Below are 20,618 nucleotides of genomic sequence, written 5' to 3'. Positions count from 1 at the left end.
AGTTTTAGGTTTCTTCTGATTTGTCTCCCCATCCCACTGTGAGTGGGAGTGAGCAAGCAGCTGTGTGGTGCCTAATTGCTGGCTGGGCTTAAACCATGACAGGCATTTACTTTTAAATGTGTATTTCGTAATGTGTACTTCACTCTCTTGCAGGAGCATAAATAGGCAGTAAGAAGAGTGCAACTGACCACAGAGCACAGGATGGGTATCTATTTTCTTCTGTTAATTGTAGGGGTTTGCTGGGCACAGTACGACCCCAATACTCAGGCTGGGAGGACGTCTATTGTACATCTCTTTGAATGGCGCTGGGTGGATATTGCTCTTGAGTGTGAACGCTATTTAGCTCCTAATGGATTTGGAGGAGTTCAGGTATGTCTGTTCCTATCAGTAGGTAGTAAAATTGCTGCATAGATGATAATTTGTTTTTCAGAGAAAATGTTCAATTCACCAAAGGACAGGTACTGAGAAAGAAAAATAGAAATGGGTAATGGAAGTAGTAAATGCTGACAAATACGTTCTTCAGCCATCATCATGTAAGCGTGAATTTATTTCATTGCTCCAAAGTGCATGTTTTGCACTCTGTGCTATTACATTTTGATGAATTAGAATTGCATATCACTGGTTAATCTTTTTTTTACTGCTGTGAAGAGTAACCTATGTTTATCTGCTTGATATTATTTAAATCAAGGGAAGCTCTTAAGAGCTGCATAAACATAAAATGAAACTATGACTGAGAAAACGGGCTCTCAAAGAGAATACCAAAGGGCTGAAGGTTTTAAACAAATAAATATAAAAGGCTGCTAATTGTGTTCACCCAAACTGGCAAGTTTCTTTCTGTAAAGCCTGGTGTCAGAGTAAGCCATTAAGAGACCCTCCTTTGCAGCAACCTGGTGTGAGCAGGCAGAAATGGAATGAACACAGGTTCTGGTGGAGGTGTGTCAATGTGAATCTGTTCTGTCTGAACAACAGACACACGTTCCTGTGGAACCAGTAGTATCAGATGGGTGGGGTAGTACGGCTGGAGAGCAGTCACCTATTAAACTATTTCAGTTTGTTTGTCAGATTGCTCAGGAAAAATTGGTGAGAGAAGTCTGCCTATCTCTTGTAACCCAGGAGTCTGCAAGTTGGCCTCAGTGAGAACTTTCCCATAATTTTCAAATACCACATCTTTTCTTTGCAACCTTCTTTCAAGGCACAGGCCTGATTGATTTTAAACTGATTTCTCAGACTATGGTATACACTTGGATATCTTTTTAATCCATGCTGTGACAGGGTCTCAGAAAGTTTTTTCAGATGCAGACTTGCTGAGCTGGTCACAAAGGCATGGCAGCTAAGTAGGCTGCAGCCTGGGAATCTTTGTGAGAAATGGTGGGACCAGGTGGTTATGTCCAGAGACTTGGAGGTAGCAGCAAAAGCTTGTTGCCTTAAAAGTATCCTGGAAAGAGTCTATAAAAGGAAGAGGTATAGCTTATCTGGAAACTATGACAAGTCTCATGTCAAGAACACTTTTATCCAAAACATTACGGAAATGGGAAGTTAGATCAATTTTAAGGGCAGGATGTTGTCAGTTGTTCTGCAGTCACTTCCTCCCTGATTCAGGGCTATCTCTACTGACCTAGTCCTTCAGATTTCAGAGCCTTCTTTTGATCTTTGAGGCCTGCATTCACGAAGATAATTAGGACACTATGTCCATGGACATCATTTTTATAGTATGTTTCTACCCACTGAAGATACAGGCCTAAGTCTTTTATTTTCAGCCTGGTACGGTGTAGGCAGAGGATACTGAGGATCTACATGGGTTAGGTATTGTGTCTTCCATTAAACGGACCTGATTTTCTATTTTTATATGCTTTCTCTAACAATACTGGGCACACAAATAAACCATTATCAGTATCCTGTTACCAAGAGACACTATCTTATTCACAGATTTCACCTCCAAATGAAAATGTTATTGTTACTGACCCCTGGCAACCATGGTGGGAAAGATACCAGCCCATCAGCTACAAGCTGTGCTCGCGATCTGGAAATGAAACTGAATTTAGAGACATGGTGACCAGGTGCAACAATGTTGGAGTAAGTGGTTTGAAAACCTTCTGGTGTTAACAATGCATGGATATAGACAACCAGTAATTTAGAAGGGAAGACATGGTAGCACTGAAGTGAAGGTGAGGGTTTTTTCATAGAATCATAGAATAGTTTGGGTTGGAAGGGACCTTTAAAGGTCATCTATTCATCTATTCCAACCCCCTGCAGTGAGCAGGGATATCTTCAACTAGATCAGGTTGCTCAGAGCCCCATCCAACCCAGCCTTGAATGTTTCCAGGGATGGGGCATCTACCACATCTCTGGGCAACCTGTTCCCGTGTTTCGCCACCCTCATTGTAAAAAATTTCTTCCTTATATCTAGTCTAAATCTACCCTCTTTTAGTTTAAAACTATTACCCCTTGTGCTACCGCAACAGGCCCTGCTAAAAAGTTTGTCCCCATCTTTCCTATAGGCCTCCTTTAAGTACTGAAAGGCTGCAATAACGTCTTCCTGGAGCATTCTCTTCTCCAGGCTGAACAACCCCAGCTCTCTCAGTTTTTCTTCATAGCAGAGGTGCTCCAACCCTCTGATCGTTTTTGTGGCCCTCCTCTGGACCCGCTCCAACAGGTCTATGTCTTTCCTGTGCTGAGGGCTCCGGAGCTGAATGCAGTACTCCAGGTGGGGTCTCACCAGAGCGGAGTAGAGGGGGAGAGTCACCGCCCTCGACTTGCTGGCCACACTTCTTTTGATGCAGCCCAGGATATGGTGGGCCTTCTGGGCTGTGATCACACATGCCTGCTCATGTCCAGCTTTTCATCCACCACTACCACCAAGTCCTTCTCCACAAGGCTGCTCTCAATTCCTTCATCCCCCAGTCTGTATTGACACTGGCGATTGCCCCAACCCAGGTGCAGGACCTTACACTTGGCCTTTTTGCACCTCATGAGGTTCACATGGGCCCACTTCTCAAGCTTGTCCAGGTCCCTCTGGATGGCATCCTGTCCCTCAGGTCTGTCAACCACAGCACTCATCTTGGTGTCATCTGCAAACTTGTTGAGGGTGCGCTCGATCCCACTATGTTGTTGATGAAGGTATTAAACAGTACTGGTCCCAATATGGACCCCTGAGGAACACCAGTTGTCACTGACCTCCATCCGGACATTGAGCCTTTGACCACTACCCTCTGGATGTGACATCCAACCAATACCTCATCCACTGAACAGTCCACCCATCAAATCCTTCTCTCTCCAATCTAGAGAGATGTTGTGGCGGGACCGTGTCAAAGGCCTTACAGATGTCCAGGTAGATGACATCCATAGCTCTTCCCTTGTCCACTGATGTAGTCACTCCATCATAGAAGGCCACTAGGTTGGTCAGGCAGGACTTGCCCTTGGTGAAGTCATGCTGGCTGGCCCAGATCACCTTCCTGTCCTTCATGTGCTTTAGCATAGCTTCTGGGAGGTTCTGTTCCATGATCTTCCCAGGCACAGAGGTGAGGCTGACAGGTCAGCAGTTCCCAGGGTCCTTTTTTCTACCCTTTTTAAAAATAGGTGCAATGTTATCTGCCTATCTGTTGAGATGGATGTTGTATCACCATTGCCGTATATTAATAAAAGAGAAATATTTTAAATAAAATGTTGGCAGAAACAAGCAAGCAGAAAGAGGGGGCATAGGGCAGGAGGTAAGAGAGAGAGAACGTTAATTAGTGGTGCCGTGGGAAGTAGCTTTCTCAAATTGAAATGTGAATACTGTTCTCTAGGTACATATTTATGTGGATGCAGTAATCAACCATATGTGCGGAACTAATGCTGGTGCTGGCGACCATGCTACTTGTGGAAGCTACTTCAATGCAAAGACTGAGGATTTTCCAGCTGTGCCGTATTCTGGCTGGGACTTTAATGATGGTAAATGTAAATCTAGAAGTGGAGACATTGAGAATTATCATGATATATCTCAGGTAAACCTAGAATTATAAATATATTTTTCATGTACATCCATTCCTGGGCTGTGGATTCTTTGCTCCCCTTTACTGTCAGACATTTTTAAAGAACAAAACAAAACAAAAACCCTCATGGAAAACCATCCAAATTGATAATAGAGGTTAGTGTTGCTATCAGGAACACCACTTCTTAAAGGGATAGCTCTACTTGAGCCAATGGCTCAATTTCAGATTTAGACAAATGTGCTTAGATACTTTGTAAAGACAGTTTTAAAGCTCATAAAATCTATTTAGGGATTATCTTGTGTGGTTTTTTTGTGTTTAAAAGAAAAAGTAGGAGTTATTACTTGCCTTTTATTGTAATTTGGAAGTTTTCTTTGGTCTCCATTTCAGAAGATAGAGGTTAGAATTTCATAAAGAAAAATAATAATGCTAAAATCTTGAAAATCAACCTTCTGTTTAGAGATTTCTTTTCCTAGGAGTCTGTCTGTTCCTCTGTATCAGATTACGAGGTCAGGACTTTAAAACTACCACAGAATGAAAAATTATTTTATAAAGAAGAATACCTATCTTTCTTGAATAATGTTTTATGCCTTTCAAATGCATTTGATCTTTCCTGAATCTGAGTTGAGGGGAGATGGGTTTTGGAGAAATGACCGAAGGGGAGACTTTAAATGTCCCTGAATTCTTGAGCAGTTCTAAAGGAGCATCTTTATAGCCAATTCTTTAGTACAGTTTGCAACACAGGCTGATGCACCTTGCTCTCTCCAGGCAGATGTGCATAGCCATGGAAACCCATTGTGAGAGTTATTAAAAAAAGCACTTCAGTATATTCAGTGTATGTTTAAAGTATTCTTTTGATGAAAATTGATGCCCATCATTTTGTATTTACTGGAAACAAAGATAAAAAGGGGACCAAAACCAGGAGTTTAATGTTTTGTAAGGCTATAATAACTCAAGATCTTTAAAAGATTTACAAATGTAATTTCTAGAAATCTTTCCTACATCAGAGAACAAATGCGTGCACTTGAAATAGTAATGAATCTATTCCTTAATACACTGTAGTAAAAATAATTTATCATATTCTTGCCCTATACTTTCATTAAAAAAGCTGATCATAGATTTAATGGTTTGATGCTCTATTATAATCCTTCAACACCTACAGCTGTGTAAGCTGGGTGAATGTAGACTTCTTAATACACCTTCTGTGTAGATGACGGTGCAAGATAACTGTCCAAGGCAAAGATATGCATGGTGAACAATGGCTAGTGAAGGTTTTACTTGGCATTGTCATGTAGGTAACAAAATTAAAAATGTATGTAGAACACTACATTTAGTTTATTAGGTGAAAAATGTTTCATTTCAGAATTTTTAAATAGGTCCGTGACTGTCGCTTGGTTAGCCTTCTTGATCTGGCCCTAGAGAAGGACTACGTACGCTCAAAAGTTGCCGAGTACATGAACTACCTCATTGATATCGGCGTAGCAGGCTTCCGAATTGATGCTGCCAAGCATATGTGGCCTGGGGATGTGAAGGCAATTTTAGAAAAGCTGAAAGATCTAAATATGAAATGGTTTTCTGCAGGAGCAAAACCTTTCATTTACCAGGAGGTAATCTCCATGTTTTTTCCTTTATGTTTGTCTGTCTTTGCTCTCTCTTTTACCTTCCTCCTTCAGAGTACGGGCCGTAATACATCTTCATCTGACTTTTTACCCCAGAAAAAGCTAGCCATTTCTTTGGAGCAGCCCTGCAGACACAAGTAGTTTTGCTTTTTAAAAATGCCTCCAGAAGAGATTGTCATTTAACTTTACCTTTTCTTTCTTGACTCATGTCTTTGCCTGTGTGCATCATGTATTAGATGGACTTCGGGTTGATCTACATAGCAGAAATAAACATACTTGAATATTTTTTCCTCTCAACGTAAAGCGAGAACTAATGTCGAGGGCTGTACACTGCAATTTTTGTCTCTCTTGAGACGAGAACAGATGCACAGTTTCTGTTTCCTGTACCAGGTAATTGACTTGGGTGGAGAGCCGATCAAAGGCAGTGACTATTTTGGAAACGGCCGAGTGACAGAGTTCAAATACGGTGCAAAACTGGGAACAGTGATCCGCAAGTGGAACGGAGAGAAGATGGCCTACTTAAAGTAAGGATGACGATGCTGCGACTTATCCGGGATACACCATTTGACAGGGTAGCTTCAAGTCTTTGTGTTTTCGGCTAGGAACTGGGGAGAAGGCTGGGGCTTCGTGCCTTCCGACAGAGCCCTGGTCTTTGTGGATAATCACGACAACCAGCGGGGGCATGGGGCTGGTGGAGCTTCCATTCTAACCTTCTGGGACTCCAGGTAAGGAAGGGATTGCTCTTGTCGGGGCGATGCTTCTTCCTTTTGCTTGCCTGTCTTTCTGTTCTCTGGCATGGTTTCTCTTTCCACGTCTCATTACTTTCTTTGTCTAATGAACAGGCTTTATAAAATGGCTGTTGGTTTCATGCTTGCTCACCCATATGGGTTCACACGTGTGATGTCAAGTTTTCGCTGGCCGAGATCTTTTGTGAATGGACGGGTAAGCTGGGAACACTGAAGAGAGATACATTCATGGTGCGTAAGGATCAGAACGGGGCCAGAGAAGCAGTCCAGTGCATTTGAATTTGCAAAGTGATTTCTCTGTCCCATGTTGGGATCTAGCAGGTGGAAATTTGATGCTCCATCTAGCTTTTCTCTACAGAGAGGCTCTCTGCATTTTCAGTAAGAAGTTTTAAAGTTCTCTTTTTAATTACAGGACGTCAATGACTGGGTTGGACCACCGAGTAACTCGGATGGATCAACAAAGCCTGTTGCAATCAATGCAGACACTACCTGTGGCAACGACTGGGTTTGTGAACATCGCTGGCGTCAAATAAAGTAGGACACTGTGGAGAAAAAAATAAGTGAAAGCAGTTGCTTTTGCTTCGTGTTCCTCGTGGCTTTAGAGCTCTTGCAGCCACAGTGAGAGCCGTTCCCTGCATTTTCAGGAACATGGTTATCTTCCGTAACGTGGTGGACGGTCAGCCTTTCTCCAACTGGTGGGACAACGGCAGCAATCAAGTAGCTTTTGGCCGTGGTAATAAAGGCTTCATCGTTTTTAATAATGACGACTGGTAAGTCAGTGGGAGAGGCGGTGTCCCCCGAGAGAAGCACAGCGTCCCTCATCAGCCATACTGATGGGAAGGGGCATGTCCTCTTCTCCCGACGAGAGCGATCACTACAGCCTGAACTAGTCATTCAGTTGCATGCCAGGTCTAGAGAGCCAGAACGGGAGTGTAGGGAGCAAAGCAGGGATAGGATCAGGAAGCTCACACTGTACATTGCCCTTCAAAGTAAGGGAGTAGCAGCAGGTTCAAAAATCCTGTACCCAGTTTGAAATGCCTCTTTTGAAAACAATGGATAAATAGCGTTCACTTATTTTCACACAGGAATATGAATGTCAATGTGCAAACTGGACTGCCTGCTGGTACCTACTGTGATGTTATTTCTGGACAAAAGGAGGACGACAGATGCACTGGAAAAGAGGTGCATGTTTCTGGTGATGGAATGGCTAATTTCCAGATTAGTAACAATGCTGAAGATCCATTCGTTGCAATTCATGTTAATGCCAAGTTGTAACACAGGAGAAATGTCCTTCTCCGTTTGGTCTGTGCATTACTGTTTCTCCTATATGTGATTCCCTGGTATTCGAGCGTGAGTGACTCTGTATCTAGTGAATAATAAATGGCAATCAAATTGAAGAGTAATGCTTTTTCCCGTAATGCATTGGATTGTAACTTTATCGCGTCATAACTAGCGGCAACGCAGTGGCGGGTTTTAAGGCAGTGCAGCACTCCACTTCCCACATCACAGAAACACGGGAGACAATAAAACGAACAAAAGAACCCAAACCAACACCTGGGTAGGTTAAAATGCAGTATTTCCAGGGCCAATACACAGACACCCACCCCCCCCTCCCCCATATCCCAGAGCAGCCAGACACACACACCCTGTGGGCGGTCAGCTACGTGCAGTGCCTACACACACAGGCAGTTTATCTGTTTCTTGTGACAAACCAAACCCGGGGTCTGGGTTAGCAGAGGAAGCTGGGCCGTGCCAATCAATTATTCCAGCCTACGACAGCAGTCAAGCCAGCGGGTTACCTGGTTCACAGTCAGCTTGTGCCTGTACAAATCAAGAAACAGATCTTCCATCGTTAGCCCCAACGGCTTGCTGCAAACTAGCGTTCACTGTGGCTGTTCCAGAGGCGGCTGAGGAGCAGCACGCTGTATATCCAAGCATCGCTTAGACTTCGTGACGGTGGCTGAAGCACAGCCTAGTCTTGTCTCTGTGGTGCGTTAGGCTTGCTTATTCTGTCATATCTCAGAGAATTACGCAGGCGGAGCATGGACTTGGCATCTTTCCCAATTTCATTGTCAGCCGTGAGAAAATGCCGAGGTAAACGTGAGAGTGCACCGTGTTGCTGAGGGCAGGGGGCCTGCTGGCAAAACGCAGCCCCTGGATCTGCTCACTGGAGCCGTGTCAAAGATTGAGACACCCATGTGGCAGGATGTTAATAGTCATTGCAAACCTGTTGTTTGCTCCCCCCCCCCGCCCCGCCATGGTCAGGCCAGGGAGCCCTCCTGCCCCTTTGAAACAGACCGGCTCCACTTGTTCGTGCAAACCGGGGTGACAAAGGGATGGGTTCACATCCATGTTGTGCTAGAACATCCCCAAAGTCAATTTTCGGGAAAGCTGGTCCAAAAGCATGACCTCTCATGTAGTGTGTGATAGTGGCAGTATCCTGGCGGCTGAGAATTTACAATCAAGATGTTGTGGAAATTGGCATGATTTTTTAGGTCCTACAGCTATGACGGCTTAATCTTTTCTTGTACTGGCTCTTTCTCTGCTTCGCTGAAACCACTGTTTCCCACCCTTCCTGGGATTTCCAGTGGACTTGCTATGGCAGATACCACTGAAATTTAAGAACTGTTTCTTTACTGAGAGGAGGACAATTCTCAACTTTGCAGCATGTTATGGTACTCACCTGTCTGGTGAGTAGCAATAAATGTAGACATACTCTTCTTCTAAAAGATGATAATTCAAGTCTAATATCGCTAACTGAGCATCTTTAAGACTGTCATCTCCCTTAGTCTTTTACGTTGTTTTTAACAACCTGTCTGGGAATAGTTGAATGCTGTGTTTAATACACAGGCACACTTAACCGTCTTTCATACCCCTCAAGCCATTGTTATGACAGAGCACAACGATATTGATTATTCATTTGGTCAAGCTAAATAGCAGCGAGGCAGACGACTGCATTGAGATTGCTCTGGCTGTGTCAGAGTCCCATATGCTCTGATCAGCTCCTTTTAGATATTTCACATGTGCAGGGTGTTAAGTTTAACGTCAAATTTACTTATTTGAAGATAATCGATGCTAGATACTTCCTCTAGCAGAGTGATACAAAATATACTGAAATCACAAGACAAATGTAAGTTACACTTAGCAAGAATAAAACAGTTGCAATATACAGTTCAATCACAGTATCGACGTGATCTCTATAATATGCTCACCATCAGGATGCTGGGTGTCCCCAGTCACTGGAAAGGAATATGTGGGTTGAATCCAGCTAAAGCCCGTTGCTGTCTCCGAAAATCTTCTGTTAATTGTTTAGTTTTTATAATTTCAGTTGTGCTGAGTCATGTGTACACTCCTCCCCATGCTGGTGTGGCTAAACGAGGGAGACAGTCACTCTCTTTTAATTAACTCGGGGAGAAATAGTTACACTACCAGCTGATGCACGCAACTGACATAGCTGTTTATCTAAAATAAAGGCCACCTTCCAGCCCTCTCTGTGTTGAGATAAAGTCAGCATTCTTTGCAACCCCTGTGGACAGTCACAGCCTGCATTATTCCCTGAGCTTCATGGGCAAGTCACTGTCGCCTGTCTCCTCTGAGCCTTCTTGCTTTACAGGGGCTTATCGGTCAGTCACATGCTGGTAGGTCTTGTGACACTGCAACAGTGTGTTGGGAAAACGCTGGCATTGCAGCAAGGCATCGATTGTGTATTTTACTGACAGAGCTGTGCCATGACCATATAAGGACATATAAGAGCAGGCCTGCCTTTTTAGGTTTGCAGTGCAAAAGCTTGCAAATAAAAGGCTCTCTTTTCAATGTCTAGAACCCACATCCCCCAGTTTCTCACAACCAGGTTTCCAATGATACTGGGGGATCAAATAGATTAAAACATGGGATTTCAAAACAAAGCCAAACCCCTCCAATGTCTTGTCTGCCCAAAGCTTCAACTCCCCTGAAAATCAGAGCCAATTTGTGAGGCACCTGACATTTTTACCATACCACAACAGATGCTGTGATTGAAACTGCACATTAAATACTTTCTACTTGGGGTTATACTTCAGAAAGACTCATAAATTATTGGTGCTGGATGGCCACCTTCTCTCCTGCCCTCAGACATTTCCTCAGCATGCTAAAATATTGCAGCCTGTTCAGCCTGAGCTGCTGAGCAGCCTGTCATGTGAAGGCTCCCAGTTCCCTTGCCAGTGGACTGGCCATCCATCGCATCAGGCTATCAGGGATGGGGCCTTACCCTCCTGGGCTCATAGCAGTGTATTTCAGTGGCAAACGCATGTCACTGGAAGCTGAATTTTATGCAGTGACATGCTATCACATCAGTGGAACCCCACAGGGAATGGTGATGTAAAAATTAACCTCAGGCACATTTGGTTGCTCTCGGTAATATTGAGGGGGTGGGGGTGGTACGTCTCGTCTCACTGAATTGGTAATCACAAGGTGCAATCGTCTCACTGGTACCTTACTGTTAGGGAGTAGGCAAGATCATTCACAGTAATTTACTATTTCATTGTTGTAGTGAAAAAAGAGACCTTTCAGACGGTCTGGGATAGGAAAATGAACAGGTGGGCAAATGGAAGCTGCTTCTGCATTTTGTCCTTGAGGACAAATTCTGGGAAAAAGAAGGATGCATGTGTCATTCAATGGCATGGCTACTTTCAGAAAGAACATACTAGAGGCAGTTCAGGTACAAAACGCACTGAGGTTTCTTTTCTCTTGGAGTAGATGTGCCATTTTGTGGACTTTTTGTTTTCCTCCCAGATATTCATCAAACATCAGGGATTTTCTGGTCTTCATATTCTCTCAGAGTGTTGTTTTATCACTGGCATGACTTGAGCTTATTCATGAAGCATTGCTGCTTAGACCTCGATCTTGTAAGTCAGTTCCAAATGAAGACCTGAAATTAAGTCATGAGCAAAAGTCAGCAGGTTTTTTTGAAGGAGGAAATTGCAGGAAAAGTCAGAAGGCACTTGGGCCACAGCTCTGGCTTTCAAATTCAGTTTTATATCAGGCAGCTAAAATTCATCTGCGGTATCACTTTACCTCTGATTCTGGGTTGCCTGCCTTGATTCAGGTGATTCATTGATCATTCAAAGTGAGATGAAAGCTTATGCAAGGTCTCCGTTGGAGAGGAAAACACTTGCAGCTCTGATCACTTTCAATCAGGTAGAGCAACAGTTGCTCTGCAAGACCACGTGAAGAAAACCCGTAACAGTTCCTAGCAGGGACAGGGCAACGACGATCAAAAAACTTCAGGCATGAAAAGGGGTCAGTTTCTAGTTACCAGTGTGATTCACCTGGTGAAGACCCAGGACGTGTTGCATGCTATAGCTGCTATTGACTGAGAGTGGCTGATCAGGTACCCTGGTTTGAGCTTGGACCAATCCTGAGAGCTAGACACCTCTGAATGCTGGCAAACTCATTCATTCTCCTAGAGCTGTTAGATTCGCAGTTGTCTTTTAATTACGTCCCTTTCCTTTCACCTTCCAGAGCCCCCTTTGAGGGCCTACGTGTTATGTTTTGTAATACTTTTGATGAAGTATCTTTGTTTACATGATTGGAAGGAGTACAATTCTGAATTGGGGTGCACTACTCACAGACCGCTTGGTTTATGATAATGTATAATCACTGTGAAAAGGTATTTTATCTTCAGCTGTTGGGCAATCCGGGAAAAAACAAAACAGAACAATGATATCGAGCTAGCTAGCCGAATAATAGCTGATAACATTGATCTGTGTGAATTTTGACAGCTGCAATAGGAACTTTGTCATCTTGCAGGTGTATAAACTGCTAGTGGAGAGACCACAGCCTCATACTGAAGGCATCATGCAAGTCCTTCTCCTACTCGCAGCTGTAGGGTTTTGCTGGGCACAGTACGACCCCAATACTCAGGCTGGGAGGACGTCTATTGTACATCTCTTTGAATGGCGCTGGGTGGATATTGCTCTTGAGTGTGAACGCTATTTAGCGCCTAATGGATTTGGAGGCGTTCAGGTAAGTTGTTGCCTGTAAGTAGGTAGGCAAATCGCGCTGTAGCATTTGATTAATAAATCAAAAAGCCTGAATCAGAGACAGCCGGCTCCAAGTAACTTTGGTGTTGGAAGTAGAGGCGGGGGGGGAAGGGGGTGGAGGTAGTAACTGCTCTTAGAAGCAACCCTAGAGCCTGCAGGGCCAGCCAATGACATTGTATCTCCAGCAGGTCGTTGTTACAAAAAGGGGCATGCTTTCCTCCGAAATGCTTCCCCTGCAAAGCTAAGTTTTCCTCTTTACCTTGTTCTGAGGGAAGTGCATAAGCACTGAGTTTTGGCTTTCCCAAGGATGTCACTATTCCAGGTAAAAATAATTCCTGTGTCTTCAGCCCTCCAATGCACATGTCCTTGAAAGCAAGCCCATGCTGGACCTGGGCAGCCCACAGGAAGAAAAGAAAGCTTTCTTGCCTGTCTACTAGACGGACATGTCCCAGACCTGAGCTTAGGCTGTGGGAGAGAGACTGGCTTGGGCACTAGCCTTCCTCTGAGGGCAGAGGTGCTGAGCGCAGATTTTGCCCTTAAAAGGTTGAAATAAACCCAATTGCTTTCTTATCAAAGTGCACAATTTCATCTGCAGGTTTCACCTCCAAATGAAAATATTGTCATTACTAACCCGAACAGACCCTGGTGGGAGAGGTACCAGCCTGTCAGCTACAAGCTCTGTACTCGATCAGGAAATGAAAATGAATTCAGAGACATGGTGACCAGATGCAATGATGTTGGAGTAAGTGCCTTGAAAATCTGTATCTGATACGGCAAGAAGTGCTGTATCAGCTGAGGGAAGTTATTGCTGCTGTCCTCAAAGGAGGCATAAACTGAAGGGGGAAAAAAAGGTGGAACTACTAGTGATGTGGTAAAGCTCTGGCTATCACTTCACCATCATTACAAAACATACTGAAATGCACTTACTGCTTTTCCAGGTTCATATTTATGTGGATGCTGTTGTCAACCACATGTGTGGGGCTGCGGGTGGCTCAGGCACGCATTCTACTTGTGGAAGCTATTTTGATGCTGGGAACAGAGATTTTCCAGCTGTGCCATACTCTGGCTGGGATTTCAATGATGGCAAATGTCAAACTGGAAGTGGAGAAATTGAAAATTATGGCGATATGTATCAGGTAACTTTCTCTGGCAAAAGTTTGAAATCTTTTTCTTTTTTTTTTTTTTAACCTGTTCCATAAACATTACAGTAAGGCCAAAGGGAGTAGTTTCTCACAAAACCTGTGCTTAGTCATCTGACAAGTGACAGAAATAGTGAAAATAGGTACAGGAAGGGTACTCGTGGTGCAAAATATTTTAAGTACTGAGAAATCAAGGACCCTCCCGCATGTTTCACGTCGGCATGTATGTCGGCAGTTTGCTCCTGAACTGAGCCCAGTGTACTCAGCTCAGCTGGTGAGCTCGCTCTTATAGCTTGTAAACTCAGCTGATCTTGAGAATGAGCCCCCCGCCCACCCCCCCGGAAAATGACAGCAGTGCAAGATGGTACCCTGGTTGAGTGACTTTCTCTTTTTGTAGATGGAATGTGTGGCAGTACTTTCTCAAGGTTACTGCTCTTCCTTCGGCCACTTTGTTACAATAGACCATGCTTTCTCATTCTCAGTTCTGATGACACCTGCACAGGGAGGTGATATCCTTCACCAAATGTCCTAACTTGAGTATTGAGCTGTACAGTAAATTTACCTATGTCTTGGTGCAGACTGTTATGGTTTAACCCCAGCCAGCAATTAAGCACCACACAGCTGCTCACTCACCCCCGCCATGGCAGAATAGGGGAGACAATTGGAAGAATAAAAGTGAGAAAACTCGTGGGTTGAGATAAAGACAGTTTAATAAGTAAAGCAAAAGCCACACATGCAAGCAAAGCAAACCACGGACTTCATTCACCACTTCCCATCGGCAGGCAGGTGTTTAACCATCTCCAGGAAAGCAGGGCTCCATCACGCATAGCGGTTACTTGGGAAGACGAATACCCTAACTCCAAATGTCCTCCTGCCTCCTTCTTCTCTCCCCTGCCAGCTGTATATGCTGAGCATGACATCATATGGTCTAGAATATCCCTTTGGTCACTTGGGGTCAGCTGTCCCGGCTGTGTCCCCTCCCAGCTTCTTGTGCACCCCCAGCCTGCTCGCTGGGGGGGTTGGGGTGGTGTGAGAAGCACAAAAGGCCTTGGCTCTGAGTAAGGACTGCTCAGCAATAACGAAAACGTCCCTGGGTTATCAACACTCTTTTCAGCACAAATCCAAAACATAGTCCCATACTAGCTACTGTGAAGAAAATTAACTCTGTCCTACCCCAAACCAGCACATTCTCCACCCCTTATTCCATACCATTTACGCCATGCTCAGGTACCACGCTATCCAATACAACCTCATTAACCACCACCACCCTCCCCATCCTTTAATATATACACAGATATCATTCCCTTAGTCTGTGGACCACCCCTGTAAAATGTCTTTAAATTGTCCACAGATGTCCATTGAGTTCATTCAGTCCATGACTTTGGGCTCCATCTGTTAAGGTGGTGTTGTGGTTTAACCCCAGCCAGCAACTAAGCACCACGCAGCTGCTCGCTTACTCCTCTCTCTGCCAACCAGTAGGATGGGGGAGAGAATTGGAAAAAAAAAGTAAAACTCGTGGGTTGAGATAAAGATAGTTTGATAGGACAGAAAGGCAGAAAATAATAATGATAATAATGATAATAATCAAATGACAATAATAACAATAATAATAACAACAACAACAATAATAATAATAATAATAGAATTGGAATATACAAAACAAGAGATGCACAATGCAATTACTTGCTGACTGATGCCTAGTCAGTCCCTGAGCAGCGATCTGCCCCTCCCCGGCCAACTCCCCCCCCCAGTTCCTATACTAGATGTGATGTCACATGGTATGGAATACCCCTTTGGCCAGTTTGGGTCAGCTGTCCTGGCTGTGTCCCCTCTCAACTCCTCGTGGCCCTCCAGCCTTCTTGCTGGCTGGGCGTGAGAAGCTGAAAAAAATCCTTGACTGAGTATAAACACTACTTAGCAACAACTGAAAACATCAGTGTGTAATCAACTTTCTTCTCATACTGAATCCAGAACATAGCACTATACTAGCTACTAGAAAGACAATTAACACTATCCCAGCCAAAACCAGGACAGGTAGTCACTCAAGACAGGAGAGGTGGCATGTTGTGTGATTATTGGGCACCAAAACCAGCTCAGTTTGGGTCACTGCTGCACTTGCACTGCTTCTTGTAAGGCTTGTCCTCCATTTGTTCAGGTGGTTCCTGCTATGGGAACGCCTATAACATGCAACTCAAATCTCAGGTTCCAACAATTTAAAGGTATTATTTCCATTAAAATCTCCACCCCTGGTCCCTTTGGACCATGCCATAGGGTTTAACATTGCAATGAACTCCTGCCCTTGCCCCTGTTCTGGCTTGAACTTCTCCACAGACTGCAGTTTCTTAGGGTTGTACCTGCTCCACGTGGAGTCTTATCTATAAGCCACAGTCTCCTCAGGGGTACACCTGCTGTGGCATAGACTCATCCACAGCCACAGTCGCTTTGAGGTGCACCTGCTCCAGCGTGACCTTACCCACAGCCACAGTCTTCTCAGAAGTAAACCTGCTCGGACATGGCCTTAGCCATGGCTGCAGTCCCTCCAGGGGAGTACATCCTCTGCCATGGGCTTATCCATGGTCACACACTTTGAGGTGCTCCAGCATGACCTCATGCACAGCCACTGATGCTTCAAGGTGTACCTGCTGCAGCATGGACTTGACTTACCCACAGCCACAGATCTTTGAGGTGTACCTTCTGCAGCATGGTCTTATCCTTGGGCCACAATCCCTTCAGAGGTATACCTGCTGCGGCACAGACATAACCATGGCCACAGATGCTTCGAGATGTACCTGCTCTGGCATGGGCTTGTCCATGGCCACAGAGGCTTCGGGGTGTCCTGCTCCCACGTGGACTCATCCACAGGTCACAGTCCCTTCGACTCGAGTTCACACTGGAGTTTCAGCCTGTCCAGCACAGCAGCACAGAGACAGCAGCGATGGCCTGGCCATCTGCCAGGCCAGGCGCATTGCCATTGCTGTCATCAAATTGTTCCCAGGCACAGTAGAGTAAGATGATAAGCAGTACAGCAAGCAGCAAAACCAAAAAAAAAAGCAGCCACTAACGAGCACTAGAGTCTAATATACAGTAAGGCAAGCAAGCCCCATGGCAAGCACAGGAGCCTGCCAATTAATAGCTAAACAGCAATCACAGCTATAAATTCGACCTAGCACATTCCAATCAAACCTGTCATTATCTCAAATCCTTCAGGTCCCACATTGGGCTCCGAAAAGGACTGTCATGGTTTAACCCCAGCAGGCAACTAGAGCACCACACAGCCGCTCACTCACTCCCGCCATGGTGGGATAGGGGAGATAATCGGAAAAGTGAGGCAACTCGTGGGTTGAGATAAAGACAGTTTAATAAGTAAAGCAAAAGCCACACATGCAAGCAAAGCAAACCAAGGAATTCATTCACCACCTCCCATCGGCAGGCAGGTGTTCCACGATCTCCAGGAAAGCAGGGCTCCATCACGCACAGCGGTTACTTGGGAAAATGAAAGCCATAACTCCAAACATCCTCCTGCCTCCTTCTTCTCCCCTGCCAGCTGTATATGCTGAGCATGACGTCATATGGTCTGGAATAACCCCTTGGTCAGTTGCAGTCAGCTGTCCTGGCTGTGTCCCCTCCCAGCTTCTGGTATGAGAAGCAGAAAAGGCCTTGGCTCTGTGTAGACACTGCTCAGCAATAACGAAAACATCCCTGGGTTATCAACACTCTTTTCAGCACAAATCCAAAACATAGACCCATACTAGCTACTGTGAAGAAAATTAACTCTATCCCACCCCAAACCAGCATACAGACCTTGGCATAATTCTCTTCTATGCAAATTGGATATCGAAGCAGAATTGATTCTGTGGCTCGAAACATGCAAACATTGCATTGAAAAGTTTTACAAACTGACGGAGTGGCACCTCAAAAATTTTTTCTTTCTCTTTTCCATTACACAGGTCCGTGACTGTCGCTTGGTTAGCCTTCTTGATCTGGCCCTAGAGAAGGACTACGTACGCTCAAAAGTTGCCGAGTACATGAACTACCTCATTGATATCGGCGTAGCAGGCTTCCGAATTGATGCTGCCAAGCATATGTGGCCTGGGGATGTGAAGGCAATTTTAGAAAAGCTGAAAGATCTAAATATGAAATGGTTTTCTGCAGGAGCAAAACCTTTCATTTACCAGGAGGTAATCTCCATGTTTTTTCCTTTATGTTTGTCTGTCTTTGCTCTCTCTTTTACCTTCCTCCTTCAGAGTACGGGCCGTAATACATCTTCATCTGACTTTTTACCCCAGAAAAAGCTAGCCATTTCTTTGGAGCAGCCCTGCAGACACAAGTAGTTTTGCTTTTTAAAAATGCCTCCAGAAGAGATTGTCATTTAACTTTACCTTTTCTTTCTTGACTCATGTCTTTGCCTGTGTGCATCATGTATTAGATGGACTTCGGGTTGATCTACATAGCAGAAATAAACATACTTGAATATTTTTTCCTCTCAACGTAAAGCGAGAACTAATGTCGAGGGCTGTACACTGCAATTTTTGTCTCTCTTGAGACGAGAACAGATGCACAGTTTCTGTTTCCTGTACCAGGTAATTGACTTGGGTGGAGAGCCGATCAAAGGCAGTGACTATTTTGGAAACGGCCGAGTGACAGAGTTCAAATACGGTGCAAAACTGGGAACAGTGATCCGCAAGTGGAACGGAGAGAAGATGGCCTACTTAAAGTAAGGATGACGATGCTGCGACTTATCCGGGATACACCATTTGACAGGGTAGCTTCAAGTCTTTGTGTTTTCGGCTAGGAACTGGGGAGAAGGCTGGGGCTTCGTGCCTTCCGACAGAGCCCTGGTCTTTGTGGATAATCACGACAACCAGCGGGGGCATGGGGCTGGTGGAGCTTCCATTCTAACCTTCTGGGACTCCAGGTAAGGAAGGGATTGCTCTTGTCGGGGCGATGCTTCTTCCTTTTGCTTGCCTGTCTTTCTGTTCTCTGGCATGGTTTCTCTTTCCACGTCTCATTACTTTCTTTGTCTAATGAACAGGCTTTATAAAATGGCTGTTGGTTTCATGCTTGCTCACCCATATGGGTTCACACGTGTGATGTCAAGTTTTCGCTGGCCGAGATCTTTTGTGAATGGACGGGTAAGCTGGGAACACTGAAGAGAGATACATTCATGGTGCGTAAGGATCAGAACGGGGCCAGAGAAGCAGTCCAGTGCATTTGAATTTGCAAAGTGATTTCTCTGTCCCATGTTGGGATCTAGCAGGTGGAAATTTGATGCTCCATCTAGCTTTTCTCTACAGAGAGGCTCTCTGCATTTTCAGTAAGAAGTTTTAAAGTTCTCTTTTTAATTACAGGACGTCAATGACTGGGTTGGACCACCGAGTAACTCGGATGGATCAACAAAGCCTGTTGCAATCAATGCAGACACTACCTGTGGCAACGACTGGGTTTGTGAACATCGCTGGCGTCAAATAAAGTAGGACACTGTGGAGAAAAAAATAAGTGAAAGCAGTTGCTTTTGCTTCGTGTTCCTCGTGGCTTTAGAGCTCTTGCAGCCACAGTGAGAGCCGTTCCCTGCATTTTCAGGAACATGGTTATCTTCCGTAACGTGGTGGACGGTCAGCCTTTCTCCAACTGGTGGGACAACGGCAGCAATCAAGTAGCTTTTGGCCGTGGTAATAAAGGCTTCATCGTTTTTAATAATGACGACTGGTAAGTCAGTGGGAGAGGCGGTGTCCCCCGAGAGAAGCACAGCGTCCCTCATCAGCCATACTGATGGGAAGGGGCATGTCCTCTTCTCCCGACGAGAGCGATCACTACAGCCTGAACTAGTCATTCAGTTGCATGCCAGGTCTAGAGAGCCAGAACGGGAGTGTAGGGAGCAAAGCAGGGATAGGATCAGGAAGCTCACACTGTACATTGCCCTTCAAAGTAAGGGAGTAGCAGCAGGTTCAAAAATCCTGTACCCAGTTTGAAATGCCTCTTTTGAAAACAATGGATAAATAGCGTTCACTTATTTTCACACAGGAATATGAATGTCAATGTGCAAACTGGACTGCCTGCTGGTACCTACTGTGATGTTATTTCTGGACAAAAGGAGGACGACAGATGCACTGGAAAAGAGGTGCATGTTTCTGGTGATGGAATGGCTAATTTCCAGATTAGTAACAATGCTGAAGATCCATTCGTTGCAATTCATGTTAATGCCAAGTTGTAACACAGGAGAAATGTCCTTCTCCGTTTGGTCTGTGCATTACTGTTTCTCCTATATGTGATTCCCTGGTATTCGAGCGTGAGTGACTCTGTATCTAGTGAATAATAAATGGCAATCAAATTGAAGAGTAATGCTTTTTCCCGTAATGCATTGGATTGTAACTTTATCGCGTCATAACTAGCGGCAACGCAGTGGCGGGTTTTAAGGCAGTGCAGCACTCCACTTCCCACATCACAGAAACACGGGAGACAATAAAACGAACAAAAGAACCCAAACCAACACCTGGGTAGGTTAAAATGCAGTATTTCCAGGGCCAATACACAGACACCCACCCCCCCCTCCCCCATATCCCAGAGCAGCCAGACACACACACCCTGTGGGCGGTCAGCTACGTGCAGTGCCTACACACACAGGCAGTTTATCTGTTTCTTGTGACAAACCAAACCCGGGGTCTGGGTTAGCAGAGGAAGCTGGGCCGTGCCAATCAATTATTCCAGCCTACGACAGCAGTCAAGCCAGCGGGTTACCTGGTTCACAGTCAGCTTGTGCCTGTACAAATCAAGAAACAGATCTTCCATCGTTAGCCCCAACGGCTTGCTGCAAACTAGCGTTCACTGTGGCTGTTCCAGAGGCGGCTGAGGAGCAGCACGCTGTATATCCAAGCATCGCTTAGACTTCGTGACGGTGGCTGAAGCACAGCCTAGTCTTGTCTCTGTGGTGCGTTAGGCTTGCTTATTCTGTCATATCTCAGAGAATTACGCAGGCGGAGCATGGACTTGGCATCTTTCCCAATTTCATTGTCAGCCGTGAGAAAATGCCGAGGTAAACGTGAGAGTGCACCGTGTTGCTGAGGGCAGGGGGCCTGCTGGCAAAACGCAGCCCCTGGATCTGCTCACTGGAGCCGTGTCAAAGATTGAG

At 45.0% G+C, this 20,618-nt stretch overlaps 2 protein-coding genes across 2 annotated transcripts; both read left to right on the top strand.

The window, feature by feature from the left end:
• Positions 1–198: 198 nt before the first annotated feature.
• On the top strand, positions 199–7,730 carry LOC128148544 (pancreatic alpha-amylase-like). The gene is made up of 10 exons (XM_052802461.1): positions 199–369; positions 1,927–2,073; positions 3,786–3,983; positions 5,345–5,575; positions 5,978–6,111; positions 6,190–6,312; positions 6,430–6,529; positions 6,746–6,867; positions 6,978–7,103; positions 7,419–7,730. The coding sequence occupies exons 1-10, from the start codon at positions 202–204 to the stop codon at positions 7,606–7,608; spliced, it is 1,539 nt and encodes a 512-aa protein (XP_052658421.1). The 5' UTR covers positions 199–201; the 3' UTR covers positions 7,609–7,730.
• A 4,390-nt stretch (positions 7,731–12,120) lies between these two features.
• On the top strand, positions 12,121–19,825 carry LOC128148545 (pancreatic alpha-amylase). The gene is made up of 10 exons (XM_052802462.1): positions 12,121–12,336; positions 12,949–13,095; positions 13,292–13,489; positions 17,440–17,670; positions 18,073–18,206; positions 18,285–18,407; positions 18,525–18,624; positions 18,841–18,962; positions 19,073–19,198; positions 19,514–19,825. The coding sequence occupies exons 1-10, from the start codon at positions 12,169–12,171 to the stop codon at positions 19,701–19,703; spliced, it is 1,539 nt and encodes a 512-aa protein (XP_052658422.1). The 5' UTR covers positions 12,121–12,168; the 3' UTR covers positions 19,704–19,825.
• The last annotated feature ends 793 nt before the right edge of the window (positions 19,826–20,618 follow it).

The sequence above is a fragment of the Harpia harpyja genome, chromosome 11 (genome assembly GCF_026419915.1).
Source record: "Harpia harpyja isolate bHarHar1 chromosome 11, bHarHar1 primary haplotype, whole genome shotgun sequence".
In the NCBI taxonomy this organism is placed as follows: Eukaryota; Metazoa; Chordata; class Aves; order Accipitriformes; family Accipitridae; genus Harpia; species Harpia harpyja.
The sequence above is the reverse complement of the archived record's forward strand: the minus strand, read 5'-3'. Positions and strand labels throughout refer to the sequence as shown.

Bases quoted from the DNA above. Each gene is read 5' to 3' on its own strand.
- LOC128148544 (XM_052802461.1), top strand. From the start codon at position 202: ATGGGTATCTATTTTCTTCTGTTAATTGTAGGGGTTTGCTGGGCACAG. The intron at 370-1,926 runs GTATGTCTGTTC...TCTTATTCACAG, and splicing joins ATGGATTTGGAGGAGTTCAG to ATTTCACCTCCAAATGAAAA. The intron at 3,984-5,344 runs GTAAACCTAGAA...ATTTTTAAATAG, and splicing joins ATTATCATGATATATCTCAG to GTCCGTGACTGTCGCTTGGT.
- LOC128148545 (XM_052802462.1), top strand. From the start codon at position 12,169: ATGCAAGTCCTTCTCCTACTCGCAGCTGTAGGGTTTTGCTGGGCACAG. The intron at 13,096-13,291 runs GTAAGTGCCTTG...CTGCTTTTCCAG, and splicing joins CCAGATGCAATGATGTTGGA to GTTCATATTTATGTGGATGC. The intron at 17,671-18,072 runs GTAATCTCCATG...TTCCTGTACCAG, and splicing joins AACCTTTCATTTACCAGGAG to GTAATTGACTTGGGTGGAGA.